The sequence below is a fragment of the Magallana gigas genome, chromosome 9 (genome assembly GCF_963853765.1).
Source record: "Magallana gigas chromosome 9, xbMagGiga1.1, whole genome shotgun sequence".
NCBI classification, from domain to species: Eukaryota; Metazoa; Mollusca; class Bivalvia; order Ostreida; family Ostreidae; genus Magallana; species Magallana gigas.
The window spans coordinates 20,338,108-20,352,257 of record NC_088861.1 but is presented as its reverse complement, the minus strand read 5'-3'; the positions used below and the strand labels follow the sequence as shown (position 1 = coordinate 20,352,257).

The window sequence follows — 14,150 nt, the reverse complement described above, 5'->3', positions numbered from 1 at the left end:
CCTAATTTTAACTGACAAGTAATTATTATAGAATTAATCAAAAACCAACTTTCATTTTCGATTAACAAGCCCTAAATAGCAAAAATGAGAGTAAGGTGGTGTAAACGCTTTGGCGGATCAAAGTCATGATCAGGGATAGTTTGCGTCAAAATATGTACTTGCAATGAAATAATATTGAATGATTACATAATTAGTGAATATATATACTGTGAGCCTAATTAGAGAATACATAAAAGTTAAGATATGACAAATGTTGAATAAATAAAATGAGTCGATTCGTTTCCCTAGTGGGCGATTTTAGTTTTGATACACATTCGCTTGAGAACTTTCCAGAACGGGGTAACCAAAAACGCTGATTGACTTATTATCTAAAAAGTGTGAGACGAGTTCATTATGCATCGCGGGCAGATACCTTGGATCGGACTTTGGTTAATACAAAAAGTTAATAAATAAAATGGAACAATTATTGCGACTTTAGTATTAATAGACAGAACTGTCTAGAGCGGGGTGCCCAGAAACGGTTTTACATCATGGCAGAAAGTTTTGGGCGAAATAACCATCGGGAAGATACTTTGAATCTGACAACTTTGGTTAAAAATATGCATGCAAATGAATAATAATCCATAACCTAGCGTGTTTTAATATCATACATTTTTATACCACGACAGATTGGCTGTAAACCTTAAACAGTAATTTGTAAACATTAATGAACAGATTACTGTATTCTACGTCTATATGGATACGTCCCCTCCCCCCCCCCCCAATTGTTCTTATTTGGGACAGTAATAGAAATTATATTGCAATTGACCTGAAGAACCAAATTTAGAGAGAGATACACTAAATACCCATCCATTGGTTTAAAATAAATACAAACAGTTTATTTTTTCAGTCAGCTTCAACAAACAGGATTAAGGCCACGTACATGTATATATCATTTACTTCAGTTTAGATTTTTCATCCCTGTCCGCTCCTCTCTAAGTCCAACAATGCAGTTTGTGTTTTATTGTAATTTTAAAAAATAAGATAAGGGAAAAATCGGACAAAGTATATACAAAATTGAACAAAAAAGTATGGTTCAACAAATTAAGCATGATATTTTAATAATGTGTAAAGTGGTAATTCCGTCGCTTGCGCGGGGTATCATATAGTAGTCTCTTAAAATGACGTGTTATTTCTAACACCAAAAACATAGTTCCAAAATTCATCGAATAATTGTCACAATGGCTTAAAACTACATATGAAAAAGATAATATCTATTTTATTTCAAGTTCAAGAAAGTCAGAGCGTTATTTTTTTTTTGGGGGGGGGATAACCTATTTTTCCTATACAGTTTGATGCGAAATGACACAACAGGCAAATTATAGTTTAAGTGTGGGGATCTAAACAGTTATCAGTTTTTCTCATTTCCTTTATTTGGGGTAGAGTGGATGCTACCAGCACCTTGGGTCTTGTAATTTATCTTTGCAAAATTTGATGCTCCATATATATATATATATATATATATATATATATATATATATATATATATATATATATATATATATATATATATATATAAATATATATACTACGAAGGTTAAAAAAATACGAAGCCAATATAGCTGTCTATCATATATAAAGGAATAATTGAATGAATATTCTTAATAACAATTTTGCAAGCTAAAACTTGTGTGGAAGCCTTCTCAAGTATTGTTATTTCAAGATTGTTTAAATCATGCTGCAAGAAGATGACGATTAAAATACAAATAGAACTCATCCTTCTTCAAATAACTTAAATTTAGAACTGTACAATTCTCATCTTCAAATCATATTCGAAGCAAACATAACAGACAATGAAAATCCCAGTTTGTTTGAAGCGTCTAATTTAAATTGTTTTGCCTACATTTGCAGAAAGAAGTCCTTAAAGGAGAAACTTTTTTTAGCTTACCGTTGCCAATTGCTGGATCAAGAAATGTAAGAAAATATATCCAAAAATAGTCAAGAGACAAAAAAAAAACAACACATGTAGGCATAGATATATGTTATAACCATTGCATCATCGAGAAAAACATAGACGTGTTGTTTATGTTTAATGATACAAGGTCTGGATTTTGTTTTACAGGGGGCTACCATTGGATCTTGTTTCGATGAGTTTTTTGATGAAGAGAAAATTGATGGTGTTCAATGTTCAAATTGTAGTAAGATTTGTGATAACCTTTTTACAATTTAACATCTAAATTGAAATTATATTTTTTAAAAGTAAGAGCATTGATATTTTTTTAAGGCATCCGATCCATATTAGGACCTAAATATTTTTAACTTGAAACCCCATCATATACTTAATGCTCTGATATTAATTAAAAGCATTTTAATGTAGAAAAAGATTTATCGAGAGAAATTTTCAGAAATATTATTAACTAAGAAGTAATTAATTAATGAAGATTGCATTGATGTCTATGGGGACAAGCACATTTTTAAAAATAAAAAAAATAAATTTTTAAAATATCAATAAATGCTTCGGTGGAAAGATGCATTTCATCATTAGGAATACAAACACAATAATTGAAAATAATTTTTACACCGTATATATTTTTAAGAATTTATTTTTATAAATTAAAAGCAAAGGAGGGCAACTCTTCAAGAAAAGGACAAGGTCATTAATTAGGGCACATTTTGCTCTTACATACTGACACTTAAACGTGAAAATGATGTCAAAGTATACTAAGTATGAAGCCCAAACAAATCTGTTATGCATCCAAATTCATTGAATCTGAGGCTATTGTGGATCGGATACCTTAAAAGTAAGAGCATTGATACATGTATGTGTAACGTTTCCATACGTGGCAACATAATCATGTTACTAAATTTGAACAGGTCATTTTGTGTACATATTTACATGCATTTTAATTATGATTTGAAAAATCTATACATGCATAACATGTCTTAGAGGCATTTTGTTATTTAATTTCATTAGAGTCTACTCGAATGACAAAGGCGATGTCCATTGCTCACTTTCCTGATATTCTTGTCATACAAATATGCAAACTGGAAGAGGTATGATAGTCAAATCAGCATATCTTTTCTAACTTACAGAAAGTCATTGTGTTATTGGAAAACGTTAAAATGAATTTTATCTGTAAAATACTACATATAACGCTGGTACGATTGACATAAAACATTACGTGACCTTAAAAACCAATAATAAATAAATATTCGATGAGATGAGACCACACATGTGAATGGTTATTATTCAAGCTAAATGTCAACTTAATACAAACCATTACTAGTATTTCTGACAAGCAAATTCAAATGAATTGAAACAATGCGTGCAAAAAACCTGTACAATTAAGCGAATTGTATTCGCTTTTAGGTACATCTGTGTCTGTTATTACTAAGTTATTATCGGACTTACAATTGTTGGGTAAGCTCAGGAACACTACTTACACGCATATACGCCTAAGCATCAAATCGATATCAAGCGATTAGTTTGACCTTCGACCTTGATAATGCATGGAACAGTATAAAAAAATGTACATAAATCTATGTATTTGAGTGTTATCCCTCCACAAAAAAACACATCATCAATGCAAAAAAGACATTCTGAATGTGAAAAAAAAAATGTCGTCAACGCCCCTTTGTCCGGATATCCGCTAGTGGCCATGCCCTCGATCGTAACATGACGAAGTTTTCACTGCCAATCCTCTTATATCTATATGGCATCTTAGGCATTTATTGGTATGACACAGTGACAGATACTGATGTTTTGTCTAACGTAACCTTCCTAATATCGTAACCTATCCTAATAGTTTGGCTGTGTGCACCATAACAAAGATGGTAATATCCAAATTGACGATTGAATAAAAAAGCTGTAAAAATATATATTCTTTAAAAAAAAGTATTAGCTAGAAATGTTATAACTTTTTCGGAAGCATAGTTGGGTACATGTAGGTTAGATTCAAATTTGTTAAAATGATGATTCCTCGGGAGTTTGGCTGGGTCATAATTGAGGAATGATTTTTATTATATATCAATAAATAATGGAAATCGTTGAAAACTCTTCCTAAACACTGAAACAACGAAAGTGGTTTGATGTTCAACGTAGAACGTGGAAAATATTAAAATAATTTAAAAACCTTACAAAACACGATTTAACGATCTAAAATGACCAGATATTTGTATCTGATACCATAACATGTTTTGCTCACCTGGGCTGAAAGTTCAAAAGAGCTTTTCTAATCACTTTTTGTCCGGCGTCCGTCTGTCTATAAACTTTTAACATTTTCTACTGCTTTTCCAGAACCAGTATGCAAATTTCATCAAAACTTGGCATAGAGCAGTCAAGGGTGAAGGGGATTCAAGTTTGTTTAAATGAAAGGCCACACACTCTTTCGAAAGGGAGATAAGTAGAATTTATTGAAAAATTGGTGATATTTTAAATATATTTAAACTCTATAATTTAAATATGATAAAGTTATTCCATTAAAATCTTCAACTCAAAACCCATTTTGCAGGAAAAGCTGAAACTTGTGTGGAAGCATCCTCAGATAGTGTCAAATCAAGTTTGTTCAAATCATGGTCCCGGGGGGTATGGTGAAGCAACAATATAGGGTCGAAGTTTTACACAGGAATATATTTATAGACTTAATCCATTAAAATCCTCTACTGAAATTATTAAGAAATAAAAGCTGTAACTTGTATGATAGCATCCTCTGATAGTGTAGATTCAAGTTTGCTCAAATCATGGTCCCTTGGTGTAAGATGGAGCCACACTGGGGAATTTTATTGGCGTATAGAGTTAGAATCTCTAGAAATCTTCGTCTAAAAAACCGTTTGGCCAGAAATGCTGAAAGTTGTAAGGATGCTCCTATGGAAGCATACTTAGATAGAGTAGTATCAATTTGTGCAAATCATGGTCCGGCCGGGGGGGTGGGGAGGGGGGGGGGGTAGGTGGGACCACGATGGGGGTTGAAGTTTTACATAGGAAAATATAGAGTTCATATTTAAAAATATTTTTCTCAAAAACCGCTTAGGCAGATAATGTAAATTAAAATTTGGTCAAATCATGATTCCCGGGAGTAAGGTGGGCCACAATGGGGTTTTTAAGTTTTACATAGGAAAATATATAGTGAATTCATTAAAATCTTCAACTCAAAACCCATTTCGCAAAAAAAGCTGCGACTTGTATGGAAGCATTCTTAGAAAGTGTAGAATCAAGTTTATTTAAATTATGGTTCCGGGGGGTAAGATGGAGCCACAGCGGGGGGTAAATCGGATTTTATATGGGTATAAATAGAGTTTATCTTTAAAAATCTTCTTTTCAAAAACCGTTCTGCCAGAAATGCCGAAACTTGTATGGAAGCATCCTTAGATAGTGTAGAATCAAGTTTGTTAAAATAATGGTCCCTTGGGTAAGGTAGGGCTACAATGGGGGGGGGGGGGTGGGTGGGTGTGAAGGTCTCGAAGTTAATCCATTACAATATTCTACTCAAAAACCATTTATCAGGAAAAGCTAAATCTTGTGTGGAAGCATCCTCAGATAGTGCAGAATCAAGTTTGTTCAAATCATGGTCTTGGAGGGTAGGATAGGCCATAACAAGGGAGGGGGGGGGTTAAAGTTTTAAATAGGAATATATATAGAAAATTTAGTTTAATCTTCTACTCAGGAAACTATTGGCTAGAAAATTAAAGCTGTAATTTGTATGAAGTATCCTCAAGTAGGGTAAATTCAAGTTTGTACAAATCATTGTCTTCGGGGGAGGGGGGAGGGGGAGGTTGGCCACAATGGTGGGTCGAAGATTTACATAGGAATATATAAAGGTAATCCATTTAAATCTTCTACTCAAAAACACTTCGAAGGAAAAGCTGAGACTTGTGTGGAAACTTCCTCAGATAGTGTAGAATCAAGTTTGTTCAAATTATGGTTCGGGGGGGGGGTGTAAAATGGAGCCACAATGGGGGGTAAGTCGGAATTTATATGGGAATATATAGAGTTTATCTTTATAAATCTTCTCAAAATCCGTTCGGTCAGAAATGCTGAAACTTGTATGGAAGCATCCTTAGATACAGTAGAATTAAGTTTGTTAAAATAATGGTCCCTGAGAAAAATCTTTTTCTAAAAAAATATTTCTTAGAAAAGGTGCAACTTTAGTGAAAGCAACATTAGTGTAGATTCAAATTCGTCAAATCATATTTTCAGGAGTAGGGTTGGGCCAAATTGTCTTATTTTACAAAGGAAAACATTTTAAATTCACCAAAACTCAATTGTTATGGCCCCTTGACATTTCTTGGGCATCACAAGTTTGATGTAACTTTATATCCCATTTGATTTAGAGCTTATTCAAAACTGTTATGCTCAATATGTTAAATGACTATAAAATCATCCTGTGAATAAAAGGGCTCAATAATAAACAGAATGTCTAAGGAAAAATTAGTTGTTTAAATACAAGATCTGTTATACTACATTGTCCAGATATTTTGTATTTGACTCCGTTATCTGATTTTATGATGTCTATTGTTGCTCAGGCGAGCAATGTGGCCCATGGGCTTCGTATTTTATTGCAGCTATGGCTATTGTTGCTCAGATGAGCAATGTGACTCCTGGGCCTCTTGCTAATTGATAGAATGCCAAGACAATTTAAGGAGTGCCAGTCTAATACATGTGATTTAATATTGCATATGGTATCATTATTGAATTCATTTGTATAAAGTTCCTTTCACAATTGGCCCAAAAGCACTTTACAACACTTTGCAATCGGAATTATTTGGCTATGCACGAGCTATCGCATACGTTGCACGAGCTCTCGCATTCGTTGAATGCGTTTTTGTGGTCACATCAAGTCTCCTCAAATAGTGGACTTGCACACTATTCAGACGCGATTAAATGCGACTCAGATTATTGCAATCTAATGCACGAACATTAAAAACGAACATTTTACAATGTTTTGTGTACTTAAAAGTTCGATGCACGATTTTTTAAAGATCGTAATATAGATTGCCGCTGTTTATGCCTGTGTTGTGCGACTGTTGCTCAGCGTGTCTTATGTAATCTTGCAACGTTTCACTCTCATTGCAAGATTGATCGGTTTCAGTTTCCACGGTTTGCCATTAGTATATACTGCATACGAGTTTATTTTCACCCCGAGATATTTTCGCTTCTATTTACGGGTTTGCCTCGTCTTGAACTCGCCCAAACAATGTTGTGGTAAAAGAGAGATAATGTGAGACATTATAATTCGCCAATTCTTAATACAGTATACACTCGTCTAAATGAGCATAAATCGTCGGTTTCAGGCCAAAATTGACCTAGAGTTTGGCTGTAGCTTTTGTCATCCTTTTGGCGGTATCCTCTCTTGCATTAAACTATTTCTACTGTAGAGCGTCGGAAACGGGTGGTATATAACCCCCTCTGACTCGTCCGAGCATTTGTTCGACGAAACACATGATCGGACAAGCGCCCGCTCGTACTATCGGAACTGTGCACATTCAATCGTCCGATCATCTGGTCTTTCGTGCAATCCTATCGCATTATCTTAAACACCTGTTTTTATTGGACAACAGTCACATATTGACGCGAGATATGTAGCAAGATTCAACGTGTTTACCTCGCACAACAGTCGCTCTGAATCGTGCGAGTTGTCCATAAGCCCCTGTCACACTGTCACGATTTATACTACGATTGCCTACGAATTACTAAAAGTTAAAAATTGTCATTTTTCGCCAGGTCGGCCTTGCGATAATTCTACAGACGGTGATTTTTTCGAATCTAGTACGACTCGACTATGATGTCTGCTCGACAATGTACGATGTTTGTGCGATGACAGGATGAGTTGTGGCGATTTATGTACAAATTTCGACGAATAAGTAACGAACGTTTTGAGATCTTCCTACGAACAGGTAGGATGGGAGACGATATTTAATACGATACTTTGACAAATGAGTACGAAAATGTACGATTGACACACGATTGACACGAATAAATACGAGTTTTTACGATTATATATCTTGAGTGTTAATTTATAAAGTGATTAATAAACAAATTAATGATTGCATTTTTGCATATAATACTTACCTGGAAATATGTTTTAATTTCAAACATGAGATGAATAATGCAATCAGAGTGATATTCATAAAGATTACAAAAGATATATGAAAACACGTACAGGTAGAAGTAAATTTGTGAGGTAAGATTACCAACAAAATACAAATTGGAACAATGTTAGCAATTGTGAGTAAAATTGTTTTCATAATTTGCTAACAAACGTTTATTAATGTATTTATAAACGAACAAGGAGATGGTGATATTGTTTTAGTTCATTAATTTAAAGTTGCAGCAGTAATGTTTGATTCATTTCCTGAAAAGGATTATCAATGGAGAACAAAATTTATTTTTTTGAATAAAAAATTACACGTATATGAAATTCAAAAGAAAAGATTCTGTAATAAACATAGATAATTACTAAACAATGTACTTAGTAATCAAAAATAAGAATACTACCGCAAAACACTAACTAGTCTCGTATTTTCGTACTAACTCGTAGTTTACTCGCAAGGTTCTCGTATTGCACTCGCCCCTAATCGCCTGTTTTTGTATAGTATTCACATCAAATCGAACTACATTCTCATTTACTCGTATGAGACACGGGTAAGACTCTAGAAACAATCGCATGAACTCGTAAAATACTCGGGGTAGATCGTAGGATATTCTTAGCATCGTAGGTACGACGAAGTTTCGCGAGTTTCCTACGAATGTAGAAGATTTATTGCAATTATGTGCACGAGTGCGAGGGTCCTGCGAAAGTCTACGAATACTTAAAAATCGTAATGTGGGCACGATTGTTTTGAACATGATCAAAACAGTCGCTGCATTGGGCGATTTGCTGTGATAAAGGAAGAGAGACTACGACTATCTCTACGATGAACCCCGAATAAGTGCGATTATTGAATTTGTACACTATCGTAGCTCAAATTCGTGACAGTGTGACAGGGGCTTTAGTACTTTTCGTCGACGATTATTTTGGAAACAGTTTCAGAACCATATATATATATCGCACGAATACTTTGTCGACTCTTCCCGTGTGCCAATTGTGAAAGGGGCTCTATGTGTCTTTGATTGAAGTTATCATAGTTATGACTATCTTTGTTCTTCAAGGCTATTTATGGAAGAGATTACAACCCATACCAAAAGAAAGTAGATTGTGTGCAATTTTGGGAGGATTTTAGTGGCTTAAAGGAACATAACCAAAAACGGGTAAGCGTTCTAGAACGGTGGAATAAAATGACTAAACAATTCTTATGCAGATTTCAAATCATTTTTTATCACACTTTATAGACGAATCTAAAGCAGAATTTGAAACACTACAGACTATTTAGTGTTGTCGAACATTTGGGTTCTGCAAGCAGTGGTCACTATGTGTGCTACGTCAGACGACAAAACAAATGGTGGCTTTGCGATGATTCGTACGTCATAGAAGAGTCGTTTAAAAGAGTCAAAAAGGCAAATGCATATCTTCTGTTTTACGAAAAGAAAGACAGTCCAGTTTGAGTATTCTTAGTAATACTGTTTATAAAACACATGTATGATCATTTTTTTTATTAATGTAACAATAAACAAAAACGCAGAAAAAGTTTTACCAAATCAGAAAATGAACTGACATTTGAAATTTATGAGTGTATCATGTGTAAAAGAAAGGATATTTTAAATCCATATTAATGGTCGTTTAATTGATATGTGATGTTTTACATTTTGATGTTAGACGTTGATGTTTTTTATTACTTTTTTGTTATGCTTATTATTTGATTATTTGTTTGTCTATAGTAAAAACTGTTTATTCACTCTAACCCTCTCGAAATTACGACCAAAAAGTTTTTGCTTCATTACACGCTTAGTACCATTAAATATGTTGGTCAAAGGTACATCGTATAGAATATATACTCCGTATATGGATATAGGTACGTATGACATACTGTCACTTGTGAATCAGTCAAAGATTTTTTGATGTGTTTTATTCAATTTGATAAAATGCAGTTGGACATTTGAAATCATAATACATAATGATGTACATGTAATATCTATTAATTGTTTACATTTTCCTATATATATGGCTAGTTAATAAACGCATTTTCCTTATGAAGACCTTATATTTTGTACGTTTTGGTCGTATTATTATAACTTTAAAAAATTCCTCGAAAACTATTCACTCAAATCTAAAGTTTGCAGTTTTACAAATATATACTTCGGTTTAAAAAAAAATCCAGAAACATCAATATATTTACACATTAGGATATATATTTCTTTTCATCGAGAATATTTTGTAATAACATATAAAATTAATGGTAAGACTAAGAAAATCACTAAAATGATAACAAAAAAGAGACTGGCATACCATATTAGGGAGGTAGATGGCTCCATAGTCTTTCAAATCTAACCCTTTCAGTTTTTTAATGTTACAGAAGCAAAAATGGATTATTAAAGTTATATACGAATTCAGCACAATCTAGATAATTCAGTCCAAAATTTTGATATACATGTATATATCCGAAAAAGTAGAAATCGGAATAAAGTTCTTCAGTGGGAAACATTATATGTTTATTATTGAACAGCCTTATAAGAAGTTGAAAGTTGCCTCTGAAACGTTTTTTCATATTTTATAAGCAAAGAAAATATTGTCTTAACACTGCATAAACTGCATGTCTTTTTTTAGATAAAAAATACACTCTTAGCATTTCACAGACGTTTTGTGTGTGAAATGTCAAGAGTGTTTTTATCTAAAAAAAAAAGAAAGCCCTGATACTTTAGGTAAAGGGTCAGAGGAGTCCGTGCTTTAAATCTATTCATCTTTTAAATGTAAATGATCAACGTTTTGAAATTTTTACGATTTTAGTTTTGTGAAGCTATAAATAATAGATCTTAATTGTCACAACATAATGCTGATTTGGAAGGACTTTAATGTCAAAGAATTTTTTTTATATCATAAAATGAGGAACGTTTTATTTAAACGAAATTCTGTCAATAAGAAATATGTCTTTAATTTATATGTTTTAATTTTAGATTAAGGTTTTATTAAGATTTTGATTTTCTTCAAGATAGTATTTCAAAATCGCAATGAAATATCCCTCGGTGCCCGCAACGAGATCGCATCAAACATTATAATCTGATGAAAAAAATATAACCCAACATTGTTAAAAAGAAAGTAGGTGATTGGTAATGCTACAAGTTTTTTGTCAATTGCAAATATGTAATAAATTTTTAAATATTTTTCTGTACATATAGTTCTATCACTCTGCCAAATAAATTAAACGGTAGTTAAATGTATGTTTCGTTTATCATTTTCTTTATATTTAGGTATAAATTTTAATGTTTTTTTAAAACTTAACAGACTGTATGTTGTTTTGAAACCAAATCTATACTTATAAATTAAGGCAAACTGCAAAATGCCTGCACCAGAGTACTTGCTTTCACCTTTGGTATTTCAACACATGCATGATGATGTCCGTTATGTATAATTGAATTTTAACTGATGAGTTATAATTGTGAAATTAATCAAAAATCTACTTTCATTTTCGATAATCAAGCCCGAAATAGCAAAAATATGAGTAAGGTGGTGGATAAACTTTGGCGGATCCAAGTCAGGGATACATTTGTAGTCTCGATTATAATATATACTTACAACGGAATAATATTGAATGATTACGTATGGAGTGAATATATTAACTGTGAGCCTATTTAGAGAATTTATAAAATTAAAATTTTTCAAATGTTGAATAAATAAATTAAGTCAATTCGTTTCTTTAGTGGGCGATTTTAGTTTTCATACTCATTCGCTTGCGAAGCACGACCTCTGGTGAAGGAATGGGGTAGAACGTTCCAGAGGGGGTTAAACAAGAACGTGGATTGTCTAATTAACGAAAAGTGAAGGACGAGTTCATCATACATTGCGGGTAGATACCTTGGAGCGGACTTCGATATCATACAGAAAGTTAATAAATAAAATGGAACAATTAATACAATTTTAGTATTAATGGATATAACTTTCCAGGACTTTCTAGAAACGGGTTGACTAATTGACATCATGGCGGAAAGTATAGGGCGAGTTACTATCGGCATAAACCAGCTTCTTTGAATCTGACAACTTTGGTTTAAAATATGCATGCAAATGAATAATAATGCACAACCTAGCGTGTTTTAATTTCATACATTTTCATACCACGACAGATTGGTTGTAAATCTTAAACATTAATGAACAGATATTTGTATTTTACTTCTATATACTGTTAAGTTGCGATTGCTATAATGTATGGATAAATGATGTATGCATAAAATGGAATAGTTTAATGGGGATGCACCCACCCCCCAGATTGTTTTTCTTATATCTGAAATTCTTATTTGCGACAGTAATAGAAATTACATTGAAAATGACCTAAAGAACCAAATTTAGAGAGAGATGCTCTAAATACCTAATCACTTAATACCTAATTGGAGAGGGTTTATATAGACTTTCATCTGGCTAAACGTATTCATAAAAAATGTCAGTCATCTGAAAACAAAGACAACCTTAAAGAAATGAGTAAAAAATACAAGCACACAATAGATAAATGCATCAAAGGTTACAAAACGGAATTTAACCAGAAAACTTAAGAACTTGCGCTCTACAAACTCCAAGGAATATTGGAAAATCTTAAATACATCAAAATCATCGAATAAGTGTGCTGTTGATATTAATAATATGTTTGATTACTTAAGAGGTATTAATGATTGTGAAAATGACGATGAACACAATATAGAATATAGTGATTTTTTATCGAATGCTGAAATCGAAATGTCTGATGCTATTCTTAACAGTACCATAGGAGATGAAGAAATATTAGAAGCCGTAAAGAAACTCAAAAATAATAAAGCCGCTGGGTATGATGAGGTGCTTAATGAACACATTTCGGCAACAGTTTCTTTATTTCTACCTTTATATAACAAGTTGTTTAATATTATTTTTGACAATGGTTTTATTCCTGATGAATGGCTTGTAGGTATTGTAAAACCCATATATAAAAACAAAGGCGACCCAACACATCCTGAGAACTATAGACCGATAACATTATTAAGTTGCCTAGGAAAACTTTTTACTTGTATATTAAGCAATAGATTAGAGATATATGCATCAGAGATTGACGTTATCAGCGAAAGCCAGGCAGGTTTTCGAAAAAACTATTCAACTCTAGACCATATAATAACACTACAGTTTTTATCCCATACTCTTATGTCCATGAAGAAAAAACTTTTTTGTGCTTTTGTTGATTTTAAACAGGCATTTGACACTGTCTGGAGAAATGGTCTTTGGAGTAAGTTAATCAAAAATGGAATAAATGGGAAATGTTTTAATTATATCAAAAACATGTACATGGAAGTTAAGTCAAAAATTAGTATGAATGGCTTATCTTCCGAATTTTTCAGCTGTAATGTTGGAGTACGCCAAGGTGAAAATTTGTCGCCATTTTTATTTTCGTTATATATTAATGACTTAGAAAAGTTCATGATTGATAAAAATATAATTGGGTTACAGAGTGTTACCAAACCTTTAGAGGATGAACTGTTTATGTATTTTAAACTATGTATTCTTTTTTATGCTGACGACACTGTAATTCTTGCTGAAACGCCTGATGATTTACAAAATGCTCTGAACGAGTTTCATTTATACTGTGAGCAATGGAAGTTAACGGTTAATATAAATAAGACAAAAATATTGGTATTTTCAAAAGGTCCAATGATAAAAAGGGAATTTTACTTTAGAAATGAAATAATTGAAAATGTGAAAGAGATTAAATACCTTGGAATTGTTTTTCACGTTCAGGGTCTTTCAGAAAAGCAAAAACACATCTCTGTGAACAGGCACAGAAGGCTATGTATGGGGTCATTAGGAAAATAAGGCAATTTAATTTACCTGTCGATTGTCAGTTAGACCTTTTCGATAAAGTAGTAATGCCGGTATTATTATACGGATGTGAAGTATGGGGCTTTGAAAATATAGAAACTATAGAACGTATTCATTTGAAATTTTTGAAACATATACTGAATTTAAAAAGCTGTACCCCATCATACATGGTTTATGGAGAAACCGGAAGGTTTCCGTTATCTGTTAATATATATACTAGAATGGTTTCATACTGGGCAAAATTGTTCA

At 32.7% G+C, this 14,150-nt stretch overlaps 1 protein-coding gene across 1 annotated transcript in view; it reads left to right on the top strand.

Moving 5' to 3' along the window:
- Positions 1-12,138, top strand: part of LOC105343809 (uncharacterized) — a 79,081-nt gene extending 66,943 nt beyond the window's left edge. The window contains exons 24-28 of the mRNA XM_066070673.1: positions 1,891-1,953; positions 2,102-2,177; positions 2,954-3,033; positions 9,128-9,226; positions 9,308-12,138. Of these exons, the coding sequence (XP_065926745.1) occupies positions 1,891-1,953; positions 2,102-2,177; positions 2,954-3,033; positions 9,128-9,226; positions 9,308-9,520 (531 nt within the window). The 3' untranslated portion in view covers positions 9,521-12,138. The remainder of the gene's footprint in view (positions 1-1,890; positions 1,954-2,101; positions 2,178-2,953; positions 3,034-9,127; positions 9,227-9,307) is intronic.
- The last annotated feature ends 2,012 nt before the right edge of the window (positions 12,139-14,150 follow it).